General features: G+C 35.9%; 4 protein-coding genes across 6 annotated transcripts; 3 read left to right on the top strand and 1 right to left on the bottom strand.

The window, feature by feature from the left end:
- Positions 1-63: 63 nt before the first annotated feature.
- Positions 64-3,729, bottom strand: LOC136776577 (dopamine beta-hydroxylase-like). The gene is made up of 9 exons (XM_066732204.1): positions 2,436-3,729; positions 2,211-2,364; positions 1,980-2,126; positions 1,664-1,911; positions 1,443-1,596; positions 864-1,358; positions 672-800; positions 431-605; positions 64-367 (listed from the first exon to the last, which is right to left on the bottom strand). The coding sequence occupies exons 1-9, from the start codon at positions 2,684-2,686 to the stop codon at positions 216-218; spliced, it is 1,905 nt and encodes a 634-aa protein (XP_066588301.1). The 5' UTR covers positions 2,687-3,729; the 3' UTR covers positions 64-215.
- A 742-nt stretch (positions 3,730-4,471) lies between these two features.
- On the top strand, positions 4,472-7,878 carry lama (lamina ancestor). Its single transcript, XM_066732210.1, has 6 exons — positions 4,472-4,762; positions 5,221-5,516; positions 5,807-5,956; positions 6,037-6,540; positions 6,749-6,989; positions 7,062-7,878. The coding sequence occupies exons 2-6, from the start codon at positions 5,407-5,409 to the stop codon at positions 7,698-7,700; spliced, it is 1,644 nt and encodes a 547-aa protein (XP_066588307.1). The 5' UTR covers positions 4,472-4,762; positions 5,221-5,406; the 3' UTR covers positions 7,701-7,878.
- An 83-nt stretch (positions 7,879-7,961) lies between these two features.
- LOC136776574 (DNA excision repair protein ERCC-6-like) lies at positions 7,962-13,984 on the top strand. 3 transcript variants are annotated; one of them, XM_066732201.1, is made up of 17 exons: positions 7,962-8,457; positions 8,544-8,791; positions 8,863-9,311; positions 9,373-9,450; positions 9,532-9,661; positions 9,751-9,903; positions 9,982-10,109; positions 10,235-10,353; positions 10,412-10,726; positions 10,842-11,039; positions 11,121-11,273; positions 11,347-11,457; positions 11,524-11,727; positions 11,790-12,645; positions 12,742-13,699; positions 13,825-13,919; positions 13,966-13,984. In XM_066732201.1, exons 1-15 carry the CDS (start codon positions 8,365-8,367, stop codon positions 12,921-12,923), a joined length of 3,417 nt encoding a protein of 1,138 aa, XP_066588298.1. In that variant the 5' UTR covers positions 7,962-8,364; the 3' UTR covers positions 12,924-13,699; positions 13,825-13,919; positions 13,966-13,984. The 3 variants fall into 3 exon arrangements, with proteins under 3 accessions (XP_066588298.1, XP_066588299.1, XP_066588297.1); XM_066732202.1 differs by having other exon boundaries at positions 10,199-10,353; positions 11,524-11,682; XM_066732200.1 differs by having other exon boundaries at positions 10,199-10,353.
- On the top strand, positions 13,601-16,114 carry LOC136777096 (mitochondrial thiamine pyrophosphate carrier-like). Its single transcript, XM_066733167.1, has 4 exons — positions 13,601-13,699; positions 13,767-13,919; positions 13,982-14,127; positions 14,166-16,114. The coding sequence occupies exons 1-4, from the start codon at positions 13,601-13,603 to the stop codon at positions 14,707-14,709; spliced, it is 942 nt and encodes a 313-aa protein (XP_066589264.1). The 3' UTR covers positions 14,710-16,114.
- Positions 16,115-16,276: the final 162 nt, after the last annotated feature.

The following is a 16,276-nucleotide window of genomic DNA, read 5'->3' as shown; positions in this document are numbered from 1 at the left end:
AAGTACATAAATATACAGTATAGCGAAGTTTATAAGCTTTTAGACATTGCATCTCTATTGATTCACTATTTCCTCCCTTATTCACGTCGATTTTATTACATATTAGTAATATATATTATTATCTTATTTTTCTGCACTAATTGTTATACTATTATGACATTATACACTTTACCATAGTCTTAGCTCTATTATATGTAATTTTCTATTCTTAGTATTTAGCTCATTATAGGATATATCATGGTTTTGTTGGCGAGGCTCCACAAACAGTTACGAGCTGGTGGTGAAAGAGGTAGTTTCACCGATGTCGCTGCAATATTGTCCCATAGTCCTGGCAATCGAGATCCATCCGAACCATTGCATTGCATACCTGTTTAAAAAATATTGTGATAATCCAAAGTATAAGAAAGGAATATTCAAATGTGATAAGAACCTAATGGAGCCGCCTCGTATAAATCGTGCAAAGCTTCGACACGAACTTTGGTCCACTCGATACTCTTATAGTTGTCGGAAATTGCTTTATCAACTGCAGTTTTCTGGTTTTCCCATTCCCGCATATAACGAAAATACGTTCTCAGGGCATCGTCGCTGATTGCACTTTTGCATACCTTTAGATGGGGGAGTGATTATAAGGCAGCTATCCACATGAGAAGAAATTTTGAAGTAAATTATACCTCTAAGCGAGTATTTGGGTAGTAATGAATGTAGTTGACGCACATTTCATCCGATATGGCGAAACCACCCAGTGTTACATTTCTTCTATCCATTGTATTATAGGTGCAGCTGGTTATCAAAGCATCTCCCTGAGAAAATGGCAAAGTTTTACATATGAATTGGATTTAAACGTCATAATCAAAGCACAGTACCGGTAATACGATGACTGGTTTCGGCAGGATTCTAATCTCTTGAAAATGAGTAGAGTAATGATTGTCATAGTTGAGAGCTGGCAATTCCGTACCATCACGAATGTGACGAGTGAGGACTTTGGTTCCTGTTAGGTGAGTGTGCAATTGGGATGCGAAAATACGAATTCCAGTCTGATCTAGACCAACCCCCGTACATTCCGCTATACAGTGGCCAGATAGAATAAACGCTTCCTGTTGTGGTGGTATAGCCATCTTATCAGTGTACTCCAAGCCCAATTCAATGACGCCAGCGTCATATTTACGTAGATGTTTGGTGAGCACGAATCGAATACCCGAAGTATCGACCTTTCCTGTTTCCAATTCAGGATTGTTGTAATGTACTTCCAGCATTACATAAGGATTAAAATCTTTTCCACCAAATGGTAAGCCCGCCTCTTCAGGATAAACGAAAGTATCGGCTCCCATTGCCCAAGCTGCTAGTACCTTCTTACAAATCTGCCAAGGATGCAAGTTTTATTTTAAATTAATTAAGTCACTCGTTACTATGCAGTTATATGAGTATCTATACTTTTGACCCACCTGTGTTTTAGCCGGTCTCTCGGTACTATCGCAAGGTCCACTGTAACTGGGAATCTCTTCATCAACGGCTCCAGCACAGTGAAAAACTTCCATGTGATGGACCAAGTGTTCGTTACCTTCTTGAATTACCGGACCGAATTGCAACACATGATGTCTGCATGTACAATAATAGATTAGAAAATATAATAGAATAATATATTAATGTACGTTAAGATTTATACTTCTGGTGTAAGGTAGATGGCAGCTTTTGAACCCTACACCAATAAGTAGTCTCTTTATTAGGTACAGCAACCTTCTGCGCCAATAATTCCAATTGCCAGGCATTCGTAGGAAATTTGGGCTTCTTACGGGCTACCCTCGGCAATTCGGTCCTTGCCATTCCAGATGTTTCAGCGTCGCTTACTCGCAATCCAGCCAACGAGGAAAGTGGCCCTCGACCTTTTAACCATACGATGTGAGTGGTACCCCTCTAAAAATATCAGATTATTTCTCTGTCCTGACATGAGAAAATAAACATGGACTCCATGCATGAGTTACCTCTATCGTATAATCATGTTCATCGCAAGTATCAAACTTTCTTGTAAAAGTAAACTTTGTAACGTTTCCACGCCGGCGCCAAGCAAAGTTTTCACAATCCTGCTGTGTGTCCAAATTCAACTCACCATCCTTGTCAGCCCACGCGTCCTATTTTTACCAAGAGTGCCATTCAAATATTTCTTTTCTCTGTATCCATATATCTATAAGTTTTTTCTCGACTATCGCACTTACTTCTAGTCTCGTTTGACGATGCCAATCTATCCATATCACGCAATAATCGGCCGGTTTCAATTGTCCGTAATCTGAGAAGCCAAGTGCGAACCATGAATTTTCCTCGGCTGTGTAGTGAACTTCAGCGATTATCAGTTTGGATATCAAATCAACCCTGTAACAAAAATTAAGAGCACTAGTTTTTCTTCTTATATTTTTAAACTTTTGTTTTTATATTTAGAATACCTCCAATGGAAAGATGAATCGGATCCCAGTGGAAGATCGTGTATGATATCCGATTCCGTTGATCGATATCGGGATAACGCCATAGCGACATTAAGGAGCAATATTAAGCAAGGAAAGCCGATCATTTTTCTCTCTGTAGACATAAATCCCGCTAAGAGTCGACGATTGAACTGGGCCGGTTCGAGAGAAACCCTTGGAGCTTGGCGCAGGATCTTTCGGTCTGCGCATAATCCACCACCCTGATGGCACATGATGTTCAAAGGACATCCTCGTCATGTCTACTGAACTTGCGGATATCCTCGGTGCTTTCTAAGGATGTTGTGGGGGTATTTGTGCTACTGAGGCAAACGATTTTATATCTTTTTGAATTTTGTCATACCCTTTTCCATTTACACGCTCACCTCTTCACCACTAATAATATTATTATTACACCTAGAATGAAGTTAATTGTTGGCTGTTGGTTGTCAGAGCTGCCTCCAGCATTTTCTCAATCTCCCGCTAGTTAAAGGACTAATTGGTGATTTTCGCAAGGTTCGATTGCGGAGTAATTAAATTAAGAAAACTTGGCGATGACGCAGCACAGAATAGTGTTATTAAGCGTCGTATCGAACGATAGAAATAAGTGAGGGAGAATAAAATTCATGGACCGCGCGAACATATCTTAATAATGGAATAGCTCGCTAAGGATTATTGCATTCCAACGTTAGCGCGTGCTCGTTTCAGGACCACAATCAACAAATTCCATGACTCTTCCAGCTCTTGCTTTATTATATCGAGGCTTTGTATAATTCCGTGCATAAAGTTCAAGCAATCGTGAGCGTCCAATCTTTTTTATTCTCATCTTGATCATTATGTTAATTAGTGCAGATCGATTGGCTCGATTCTCGTCAGACGAGTGCTTATCTGATCTAGATAGATTTAATGTTGAATCGTTAAGTGTTATGATTAACGCTGATTAAAAAGTTATGGTATATAAGAGAAGCTTGCCTCACTGCGTCTTACTCGTCTCAATTATTATTTCGGCTTGTAAAAATATTGGTGAGCCTAGCAATTTAGGTTTTACGTAATGAGTGACATTAGCCAAGGTCAATGTTCGTTACAGTTATTCTTTTTCTTCTTACAATAATTAGAGTCAATTCACTTAGGATTCGCGCGGGAACGAACTCGTTCTATATAGTAACGCTACATAATGACGTTGTATAAGTATATACACCGTGGGAAATTATTCATCGTTTTCTTACTATAGAGGAATTTGGCAAAAAAAGAAAGTACAGACTGAAGATAAATGAAAGGTCGTTGCATCAAACCGATCAAACGAATCAATTTCTCTTTCCAGCTCCCAGTCTCACTTCCCACTGAGTGTATTTACTATTATAGTAGAGCTATAAAGAAATGGTCGTGCTATCTAAATAGTCTTAAACGTTTGTTATCGTTCCTTAATGATATAATAAACATAGTGCCTGAGGAGAGAACGGAAGAATTTATTCTTAAGAAAAAGAGAAGCAGGAGGCTATTATTTAGCGACATGGCGACAAGACTCACAATTATATAGGCAAGAGGAAGGGGACAAGATGGCAGAAAGCGACTAAGAGGGGGGGGGGGCGTTTGCAGCTGATTCTGTGAAGAGAATTGTGGTTAGTGCCCTCTTATACTCCCCCCGTCGTGCTATCTTCGCGCGATTGCGCCTCGGTGGCGGCCCCACTGGCCCCAACCAGTACTGATGCAAGATGGTGGGTATTTGAATCCCCCAGAAAGACTTCCATATGATATCAGGTTTGTTTTTTTGCCCTGCACTGCTGCACTAGTTCAATGAGTTAGAGTGAGAAAACAATATGTTTGTCTTATTTCAACTAATTGCACTAGTTCAATAGTGCAACGAAGAAAAACAGGTCTATCACTAGCATAGGCACTGGAACTCATAGTGGGGGGACAAAATACCCACGCTCTTGCAACACTGCCAGGCGCCAGCCGGTGTTGTAGGTTAGGTGCTGTTATTAGTGTACCACACTCAGCCACACTCGACGCAGTGCTTACACACACGGATAGCTCACAGAGAGTTGTAGAGTTAAGTGAGGGGAATGAAGAGGCGAGGCAAAGTTGGCCTCGTCGGCTAAGAAGGAGAAGGAAGAACGAGCAACGGAGCAAGCAGTCTCGATCGAAAACCAAAACGGAGCGTACGCGTGTTTCGGGACTTCAGTGTCGGAGCAACTGGTCCCACGTCGTATTGTACGACTAGCCAATTTCACTCGTCAGGAATGTAATCACCGTTCGAATGACCGATTCTCTGCCCGTTTACGACTCCCTCCAATTTTCACCAAAAAAACAACGTGAGTCACAATTATCTTTCTTTCTTTCTATCTACCTCTCGCACCTAGCTAATTCATCGATGGTGCAGCACCACGTTTCGACCATCTGCCACCACGTGCTTTTTTGACCAGTAACAAGCTTTTCCAAATTTTTCAAATCTCATTTGACAATTTTTCCTGAAAACTTGCCTTATTATGCAATTTAATAGTACATTGCGTCACTATTCCACTGATAATATATTAATGATCGTCATCGCTTTGCAATCTCGAGATAACAAAGTGGCAAATGGGGAAATAAAGGGGGGAGCAGTGATAACAGGAGAAAGAATAATAAAGTGTTTAATTGAAATTTGATGATAATCCAAATACGGCGGCGTAACTATTTCCGTGAACGTAATGCGTCGCTCGTAAAAACTTTAAGGTATATAAGCACGTCTGTTAAGATTTATCGTGAATTTATTTATGTTGGATTTTCGCAGCTTGGTAATAGAGGAAGCTTCTGGAGGAAGCAAGCAGACTTTTGTATTCGATGGGTTGAGAGAACGGAAAAATCCTGTATTCCATCCAACTTGAGTTTTCGCATTGAAACAAAAGAAGAAAAAGAGAAGGTGGAGAGAAAAGTAGAAGAGAAATAAGAAGAAAGTGGTTTAGCTTACCGATGAGCCATGCTGAAGGTGGTAGGAGCCTCTTGGCTGCAGACTCGCATCTCCACTTACATCCTCGTGGCCGTTGCCCTTCTTGGTATCGGTGCCATAATCCTTGGAGAGTTTGGAAGGTCAGTATTGCTTGATATAAATTATAATACCCTAGTCACTTTTTTTGTTTGACCCGAAATTCAGGCATAAAAATTCATTTATTCTACAACTACAAGAAATAAGACTTTTTGTTTGGAGTTTTTTTGAAATCCCTTAATTTAGATCTTAAATGGTGTTATGAAAAAACTTGATATCTCCTATAGTTACATAGATAAATGAATGTTTACATACCAGGTCTGGCACTAATTAAAATAAACGTGTTAATATGCATATGTATACATAGATAAAATATAAACTTCACTTTGAACAGAGTGGAGAACGATGGGACTTATTCTGCTAGCGTATCTTGGAATCGGAAAGGAGGATATCAGATTGACTTTTGGGGACAAGGAAATGATCTTTCGAGCTTACCACTCAATGCGGCCCGTGCCTATTATAAAACAGCAATCTTTCAATCTGGGTAATTAATATTAGTATGTGTAAAGATTGGACGCTCTAGCGCACGCATGAGTTGCACTTTTTCTCTGTATATTGACGCAGGTGGTCGCTCGTTGAAATTGAAACCTCGGCAAAGTATCCGGACGCCGTGCAAGCTTACGCTGCAGGTTTATTGGAGGGAAGTTTAACTTGGCAACTGATACACCATCATTGGTACAACACGGTGAACGTTAGGTGTGAAAAGAGGCCCGATCGATGCAGACACCTAATGACTCAGCTACGTGAAAATTCGGACTACATACGCGAACGGGCTCAACTTAGGAAATCTCAGGAACCCTTCTGGCATATGGTATCCTTGTTTTACGCTCAATTGGACGGGCTTGAGGCCGGATTCAAATTTGCCGTTCGCCGTAGTCGTCAGCAAAACGTGCAAATGCAATCAGATGATTTTCTTTGGCTGGCAATGGCCGACGATCTAACAGATTTCAACGATGACTTCAATATGACCGATGCTCAAATTCAAGCCAAGGGTATGATTTTTGTAAAAGCACTGGCCAGAGAGAATCTTCAACCGTTGATGGTGTTTGCCCACAACACCGCTGCCCCGTAAGTATATACATATACGCGTATGTTTTACTACTATTTACTGCTAGAAACGCACTAACACTCATTAAATAAACATTGCAACGCGAAAGGATTTCACAGCAGCAGCGCGCTTCAGCAGGTAGTAGTGTATACTAATTAACAATTGTGTAAAAAATGCTCCAACTGAAATAATCACATCCCTTCTCCCAATCTTTTTCGAATGTCGCAGATACTCAAAAATGCTAAGATTGTTGAAGAGGTACAAATTCAATTTTCATCATGCACCGTTTCCAACTGCTGAGCCGATAGCTGCGAAATCAGTGGTAATGTCCTCGTATCCTGGTGCTCTGTCTTCACACGATGAATTTTACATCCTTGAAGGGAACGCTCATGATAATCTGCTATTGGTAGCGTCGACACCACTTTTATCTACGTCCAAACGAAACAACGCTTCCATTACAAAAGAGCGCGTGAGTTTTCTCTTTTGGTCTATTTTACTCTGTATGTATGTGCACGGATAAAGTTAAAATTACTGATCGCAGATCCTGTCATCCGTGAGAGTAATGGCTGCAAATCGATTAGCCAGAGGAGCCGAGTCCTGGTCGCGTATGATGACTTACGAGAAATCATCTTTATCGACGCAGCGTCAATGGTTATCGTTTGAGCCACGTATCAACGTCATCTGGTTGGTGGAGCAGCAGGCTGGTACAACGAACTCGCTTAATTATTCTAAAGTCTTTGCCGAGGCCAGTTTTCTTTCCTGCACCGGTGCATCTTTCATGGATATTAACACCAATGATTGGATGATGCAAGAAAGCGTATTGCAGAAAGACCACGTTACCCGTCTGCAGAAAAATATCACCACGCTAGAGCATGTGAGACGATTGATGCGAGGCAACGACCAGCGAGGGGATAATCACCAAACAGATCTGGAACTTTCGCAAATTTTGACTTTTAGAGGCGATCAAGAATCGGAACCTATACCAGTTGGAGTGATAGACAGTAAAATTTTGGCAGTTGACGTAGATGGCCTTGAAACGTTTGAGGCCACTTCCGGCCCAGCAAATTCACCAGCCGGAACTCCCTTCGAATGGTCTAATACCTTTCCTAACATCTCGCACGTCGGTCATCCCGACAGATTTCGATTTCAAAGTGTCACACCTTTTTGGATCTGGATTTGACAGCAATATAATGTTTTTTTCTCAATGTACTTTCTATCATGAATACAAATCAATTTTATCTTTATAAATTGCAAAAAAAGCTATTGCATTCCTATTAATATGATGTAATAACTATTGACAGCTGGCTCATATGTTAGCTATCCGCGGTAAATCTGAAAATACAAAAAAATTTAATATACGTCGTGCTTATATTCCTCTATTTTTTCCTTTCCACTCTCTTTCTAGCTTTAAAATAATTTGCTATACTACTGTAACTGTTGTGCAGAACAACGAAGGATTAATCCGTACGAGCAAAACGGAAACTGAAAAATTTTAGTTTTCTTTTAACCGGAGGCACATGTTACTGACGTCACTGTCTGTGCGTCAACTTTACATGACCGGTTTATGTACACTGTACAGTCATAGTATAATTACCGAACATTGAACAGCTGTTGTTAAATCAGAACTGGATTGATAATGGCGGCTCGTGGATATAAAAGAAGATCAATGAATTACGTTGGAATCTTTAAACGTCTTGCCTGATATTAAATTAGAGAGGAAAAAGAGAGTCTCTTGTATTAACATTCACTTAAATCAACCTTTAATAAAGATTCAATAGCTTATACATACTGTGTTTGTGGTTATAAAGCAAAGCCCTTCTTACATTCACTGTGTACGACGTTTTATGATGGAAACAGATTGTGACAATGTTGAAGAAAATGAAACAAATAGTAAAGCAGATTTGTTATTTGAAATTCAACAAAATTTACCGAATGAGGTTAGAATTTTGTAAACAAGTTTCACATTAAGCTGATTTACATAAATTTCTTTTCTCCAATAAAAAAAACTTTCATTCATATATAGGTTCTGTCTGTTCAAACTGAGAACAGTTGTATTGCAGCAGCATCTGAATATTTAGATCAATTTAAAAAACCACAGACTTCTAACAGTGGAGCAAATTTGGAAGTAGCTACAGCGAATAATGATAATGAATCTCAAAGGGCTGCTGAAAATGAAGAGAAAAGGGATTTCTTTCAAAAACAAGTACAATCAGGAGAAATTACTCCGTTTCAGGCCATTAATAAAGAATATAGAAGTCAAAAAATTCAAGGGTAGGTAATTGTATTCTTTATTTCTTGATAATTATATTAATCTAGGATTTAATTTGTTTAAAACTTTATAGAGTTTTCAACAAAACTTCACAGTTACTGGATTTAGAAAAATATCTTATGCAGCAATCTGAGCTTGCCAAACAAAAAAAGACATTAGTTAAAACTTCTGTTGGAAAGCGAAAACAAGGCAAGGCAACAGTTTCAATACCAGCTAAGAAGCAAAGATTAAAAAAATCTGACTTAAAAAACATAACACCGCATTCTGCTTCAGTATCCAATAATAACTCTAATTACTTTAAATCGAACATCAAATTACGAAAATCAAAAGAAAAACATGAAAATGCTGCAAAGACCTTGACAGAATCTGAAATTATTAATACTACTAGCTCACATACTACAAATTCCAGTGTTGTTTCTTCTCATGACAGAATTAAAGATATTTCAACCAAGAGAGCTCATTTGAATCAAGTAAATGATTCCGATAGTGAATATATTCCTAGTGATGAGCTTGAAGATTCAGGTAAGATTAGTTAGAATAAATTGGTATATTATATTTTACAAATGTATTATAATATTTTTAGATGAAGATAAGTTAGTTCAACTGAAAAAGAGAGTTCCTAGAGCTACTTCATCATTCTTCAGGAGTCATTGTACTAGAAGTAACTTTAATATAATATAAAAAATTATTTATCATTGTTTTTTGCAATAGTTAATAAAAAAAAATGACTTCCTGTCTTCAGTTTTAGATGATGGAGATGAAGATATTTATCATCAAAGGGTAGAGGAATGTCATTTAGCCAAAAATCAAGCATTTCATAAAATAGATAATCTTTTTAAAGTACCTCAATCAATCTGGAAAAGATTGTATAGGTATTTTTATATTCTTCTTAATTAGTATCAATTGAGAAGTATTTGTTATGGGTGAAACTTTCAGTACTATGCCGCGACTGGATTTTCAGGTACCAAAAAGTCTCTGTACAATGGCTTTGGGAATTGCATGGCAGAGATTTAGGTGGATTACTGGGTGATGAGATGGGCCTAGGTAAAACGGTACAAGTTATTGCATTTCTGGCAGGCCTAGATTTTAGCGAATTACTTTCTGATGGAGAAAGGTATTTTCAGTATTTAAGAATTAGATTAGATTCAATCATTGCCTCAATTTTTCGTTATTGCATAATTTTATAAAATAGGTTTAGAGGATTAGGGCCAACTTTAATCCTTTGCCCAGCAACATTAATGGAGCAATGGGTGAAACATTTTCATGAATGGTGGCCGATCATTCGCGTTGCAGTTCTTCATCATTCTGGCACTTATAGTGGTAAATAATACTATTTTAACTATTTTATAATATCATCTTTACTGTAATATATAGTACGCGTTTTTATTTTATGTTGCAACAATTTGTAGGAGATCTTGAATATTTATTACATTCTTTAAAGCCAGGCGGTATATTGGTCACATCGTATTCTAGCATTCTCAGGCATAAAGACTTACTGGTTAATTTTCAATGGCACTATGTGATTCTCGACGAAGGCCACAAAATACGAAATCCAGAAGCAAAGGTATTTTATAAAATATATTAAATATCTCCCATTATTTTATACATTGTTCTGCTTATAGGTGAGCAAGATCGTGAAAAAATTTTCAACACCGCATCGTCTGTTGTTGACTGGAAGCCCAATGCAGAACTCGTTAAAAGAGCTATGGTCTTTATTTGATTTCATTTTACCAGGTAAATTAGGCACATTACCTGCCTTTTTAGAACATTGCGCGAATCCTATAACGCGCGGTGGATACGCAAATGCAAGTGCCCTTCAAGAAGCTACCGCATTACAAGTAGCTACTATGCTAAAAGATGCTATCACTCCTTATATGCTGCGAAGGACTAAAAATGATGTCCAGCATCATGTTTGTTTGCCAGAGAAAAATGAACAGGTACCTTTGCATTTCAATTTCAATGAATAGTCTATACAGTTATCTTTAAAGCAAATTTTTCAATATGTAAAATTCCTAAATGTAATTTAATACAGATAGTTTATTTTATGTGTAGGTGTTGTTTTGCTGTTTAACAGATGAGCAAAAGAAATTGTATAAGGAATATTTAAGATCAGATGATGTATCTTTTGTATTACGTGATAAGAATAATAGTCAGGAAGGTTTAAGATATAAAGCTAGACTTTTTGTAGCTCTTTCTGCCCTTAGAAAACTATGCAATCATCCTGATTTATATTTGTACTCAAGAGATGCAGTAAGTTTAATGCATTTTTAATATAAATTAATAATTGATAGTAAATGTGTGTATTTGTTTAAAATTATTTTCATTCAACAGGATTCCGATGAAGAGCTTAATGCAATGGATGAGGAGTCCCTCAAGAAATTTGGTTTTTGGAAAAGAGCTGGAAAAATGGTCGTTGTTCGCTCCCTTCTCAAAATTTGGAAAAAGCAAGGTCACAGAGTTTTACTGTTTACTCAAGGAAGACAAGTAAGTAATATCATTCATTCATAACTTTAATAAAGATTAAGCCAATTAATGTGGACAAATAACAAATTTTCAGATGCTACACGTTTTGGAAGCCTTATTGCAAAATGAAAGCTATTCATATCTAAGACTGGATGGAAGCACTGTCATGTCACAAAGACAACAAATAATCAAAAACTTTAATAGTGTAAGGTTCTAATTGTCTTTATTATTAAAATGAATCATTTGTTGCATTATCTTTTTTTTTCAATAGGATCCATCATATTTTATATTTTTATTAACCACTCGAGTAGGCGGATTAGGGGTAAATTTAACAGGAGCTGATAGAGTCATTATTTACGATCCAGATTGGAATCCAGCGACAGATGTTCAAGCTCGTGAAAGAGCATGGAGAATCGGGCAAGATAAGAAGGTTACTATTTATAGGCTTATTACAGCTGGTACTATAGAAGAAAAGGTATGTTTGTTTTGTATAATTTTATTGTACAATGATAGATCTTGTTCCATTTATATTTCCAGATATATCATAGACAGATATTTAAGCTCTTGCTTTCAAATAGAGTTCTGGAAGATCCAAGGCAACGTAGAATATTTAAAACATCAGATTTGGTTGAGCTTTTTAATTTAAATGAGCCTATTCATGGAAATTTAACGGAATCTGATAGGCTGTTTCACGATTCTAAGCTTGAACTTACCAAATCAAAATTTTCTTCAACTAAAGTAGATCAAATGCGGAAATTAGCATCCAAGCTGAGTAAATGCGTATCTAATAATGCTGGAAATACTTTGAATGAAAATTCTGAAAAACGAATAGTAAAGATTACAAAGGAGCTTCCTAAATCAGAAAAGCCCATGAATATTAAAGAAACGATGCATATTAATAATAGTAGTATCTCAAATTCAGTTGTGAAAAATGAGGACATTAATAGTTCTAATTCTAATGAAGAACTGAAAACTGATGCTGTATTCGACGATACTAATAATCAAGCTGTTTTAAGTCAAAATATAGAGAATCAAATTCCAGATATAGAAAATGATAATACTAAAAGTACTTTGAACATTATAAACCAAAATAGCAATGATAGTAAGGAGCTAGAAGAAACTGATACAATAATGGAAGTAAATCCAAATTTGACTGATAAACTTAATGAACCAATGAGTGAAGAAGATGAAAGCAAAATTCGTAAAACATACCGAAAACACAAGCATAGTAAACATAGAAGAAAAAATTTGGATGAAAAAGAAATATCAGGAATTTTCGAAGGAGAACGAATATCTTTTTTAATAGGACGGAGATTAGGAAACTCTCAAGAAAGAGAATCAACGCCCACTACAGATGATCAGTACGTCTTATCCAAGTTATTTTCTAAATCAGGTAATGCTATATCTGTTGAATTTTAATTATATATCTATTTACCTTACTGGTAAAAAAAATTGTAATATTATATTAATATTGGCTTTTTTTTTGTAGCCGTAAGTTCTGCCTTGCAACATGACAAAATATTGCTAAATGCTACCCAAAACTCTTGCAGTGCAACACCAATGCAACGACTTGCACGTGAGAATGCCCAAGAGAAGATGGATTGCATACGCCAATCACGCAAATGGTGTTGGAGACCCACTTGGGAGAAATTTACGGATGACAATGAATAAACAATATCTACACCGACAATGTTAATACTTGTAAATTGTTCATGATAGAGTGTTAATTTATTTTCTTCTAATTTCTATATTATTACTTGTATAAAATAAATCTGCTATCTCGTTGCAATAAAAATTAATTGTATTATTTATCGCACACATCTATTGAAAATTGTAGATCTCCATAAATTAAATTAAATATTATCTTGTATAACGTCATATTATTAGTATTGTAACTTTTTAGAATAAATTGTAATCAGCAGAGGTATGCCGCTACTGTCTTATTGGCTATTTCGTAAATTACCGGCCGTCTCTACACATGCGCACTTAGAAGAGAAGTGCTATTTCAGCTATTGTTCTCTGCAGTTTGATAAAGATAGAAATTTAATAGACTTTAATACAGTTTATAATTCTTATCAATAGGTAGGATGACTGGTCCTAAAATTAATGTTGAAGAAGCAGAAACAGAAAGTTGATCAATAAAAACTACCAAGCTGGTTTGAATTTTATTTCTAAAATCTGTTAAGATCTTTTGACAGCTAGCCAGAGTGACGCATTGTTTCTTCCTTTGCAAACACTTTGCTAAAATAGAATGAACAAGTTAAATAGAAATTAGAATAATTATAATGAGGCCTTTTTCTATGAATAAGATTTACCAAAATTGCCCCAACAGCGCATCAAAACTTTAAATGGAACATTACTCTGATCATGCAATTGCTGGAGCAAGCAGTGGGTTTATTACAAGATTTATTTCCCAGCCTTTGGATGTATTGAAAATTAGATTTCAGGTAAGGTTTATACATTTTAAATTTTATTTTATAAATTCTCTATATGAATTCTTTTTCTTGATGATAGTTACAAGTTGAACCCATCTCGCACAATCATATAAGCAAATATCGTTCTATTTTTCAAGCTATACTTTTAATATATAAAGAAGAAGGAGTGACTGCATTTTGGAAAGGACATGTTCCAGCTCAATATCTTTCAATAGTTTATGGCATGAGCCAGGTAATTAATCAAACATTACACTATTATGACTATAATTTACCTGAAGAATATCTATATTTCAGTTTTATTCTTATAACATTCTTTTGAAAACATCAGAGAATAGTGTACTGTTGCAGAAATGGAAACATGTAGGGCAGTTTATATCTGGTGCAGGAGCAGGATTTTTTGCAACAGTGGTTTCATATCCTTTTGATACAGTTCGTACAAGGTTAGTTGCACAGTCAAATACAAATAAAATATATAAAGGGATGCTACACTCTTGCTGGTAACTATTAATTTATGCCTTTCTGAGATATTTAACATTATCAAATTCTTAATTGTTTCTTATTATTATAGTTCTATTGTTTGGCATGAATCTCCAAAAATATTTTTTGCTGGTTTATTACCAACTCTAATACAAACAGTACCACGTACGGCAATTGAATTTACTGTATATGGAATATTTACAGATATCTATAAGATGATTTTTCAAGAAACTAACACAGCTTTTTCAAATTCTATGATAGCTGGCAGCATTTCAGGCTTTACAGCTAAAACAATTGTTTACCCATTTGATTTAGCTAGAAAACGTATGCAAATCCAAGGTTTTCAGCATGGTAGAAGAGACTTTGGCAAGTTTTTCCAATGCAAAGGATTGATTGATTGCACCATAAAAATAATTAAAGATGAAGGTGTAATGGGAATGTATAAAGGTTTAATTCCTAGTCAATTGAAAGCAGCTATAACTTCAGCTTTGTATTTTAGTTTTTATGAACAAAGTTTGCTAGTTTTGAAAAACATGAGACAGTAACAAGAGAAACTACAGAAGAAATGTGTTTAGGATTAAAAATCATAGTAAAACATAAAATACGAGAATAAATAGATTTCTTCAATAAAGCTATATACTTTGATTTTCTAAAGAAACCAGGTATGTTTATATGTAAAGATAATTAACTAACAGCGGATAAGAAATATACTGTAACATAGCATATATTTTTATTACAATATACAATGATCTAATTTTTTATCTCAAAGTTTTCATTCCCACATACAGATATACAGATATACTTCAATGTTTATTTTTATTCATTTATTAATAATTCTATTTGTATACATATGTAGTACTTATAAATAAACATGCAGGGAATAAAATAGGAACTGTGATCACCTGATGTACCCCTGATATTCGTCCAAATTTGACTACAATACCAATTAATAATTGTTCAATTGCACCAAGGGCTTTACATGAAACTATATAAAAAACATGGTATTGTCTTCTTCTACATTTTTCTACGAAAGTAATCGCGTTGTTTGTCGAATGCTTTTGGAAGATGCAGCTGGACGAATTCAATGGTGCAATTTGCGTACAAACAGGCCGCAAGAAGGCACCGATCAACGTAACGCCACGAGCTACTAAAGTTCTATATAATCATTATTCTTCTACTCGTATGAATGGATTGTTGATTAAAAAGATTTTTAAAAATACAAATTTCCAATTAACTCTCTTAATTCGAACAGGACAAAAAGATCTTTGTTGAATAAGCGCAATTCGATTTCTTTTCCATAGAGTAATATAATTTTTTTCTCCAAGGAATAATTTGAAATGAATTCGCAGTGTCGCGCAATATTCACTCCTGAACGTGAATTACGCCGCGACAAATCGATGGAAACGTCGCGCGCATCTCTATTAAAGCTGAACGATTCTCTTGGAAGTACCAAAACCAAGCATTCTTTACTAAACTCGACTCTTCTTGTTCATACGCTCGATTTTGTTCTGGAATTTAATATTTTTATATGTTCTTTCTTCATTGATTTTAAGAAATTTATTTAAATTATTGAACGTAATTCGACGTTCAAACAATCAGGCAGAAAAATCTTTTTTATCGTACAATCGATATTTCGACGAGCACATAGAATACGCAATCTATCGTTATCATATTCGCGCGTGGGTCTTATTTAAGATTACAGGATGCGTAGATGATGCGTTTACATTTTGCGGTTGTTGATTATTTCAGTATTTTCTAGCATTGTCGTTGCTATAAGATATATTATAATTCGTTCCTCTTATATTTAAAGGAATCCAGCGATATCATCCTCTCCTCGCCATTTCGCTAATTAAAATTATTTTGCGTCGTTATTTTATCAGTTATGTATATATAGAATACCTTTTAATTACAATCATATCTACCGGTTAATCAACTATGTTCCATTATAATTGGACGTTCCTTTCATTTGCTCGCATGTATATGGAAGTTGAAACTCTAGAACGGAGAATTTTGTACTTTTTCCTATTTTTCTCCAAACATTTTTGTGCACAGAGTTGAGCCTCCTATCACAATGTTACGTACAATGCGACGAAGGAATCAAATTCTTCAGAG

This window comes from Prorops nasuta, unplaced genomic scaffold (genome assembly GCF_024137725.1).
Source record: "Prorops nasuta isolate Cenicafe-Biocafe unplaced genomic scaffold, Cenicafe_Pnas_1.2 PNAS00010, whole genome shotgun sequence".
NCBI classification, from domain to species: domain Eukaryota; kingdom Metazoa; phylum Arthropoda; class Insecta; order Hymenoptera; family Bethylidae; genus Prorops; species Prorops nasuta.
The sequence above is the reverse complement of the archived record's forward strand: the minus strand, read 5'-3'. Positions and strand labels throughout refer to the sequence as shown.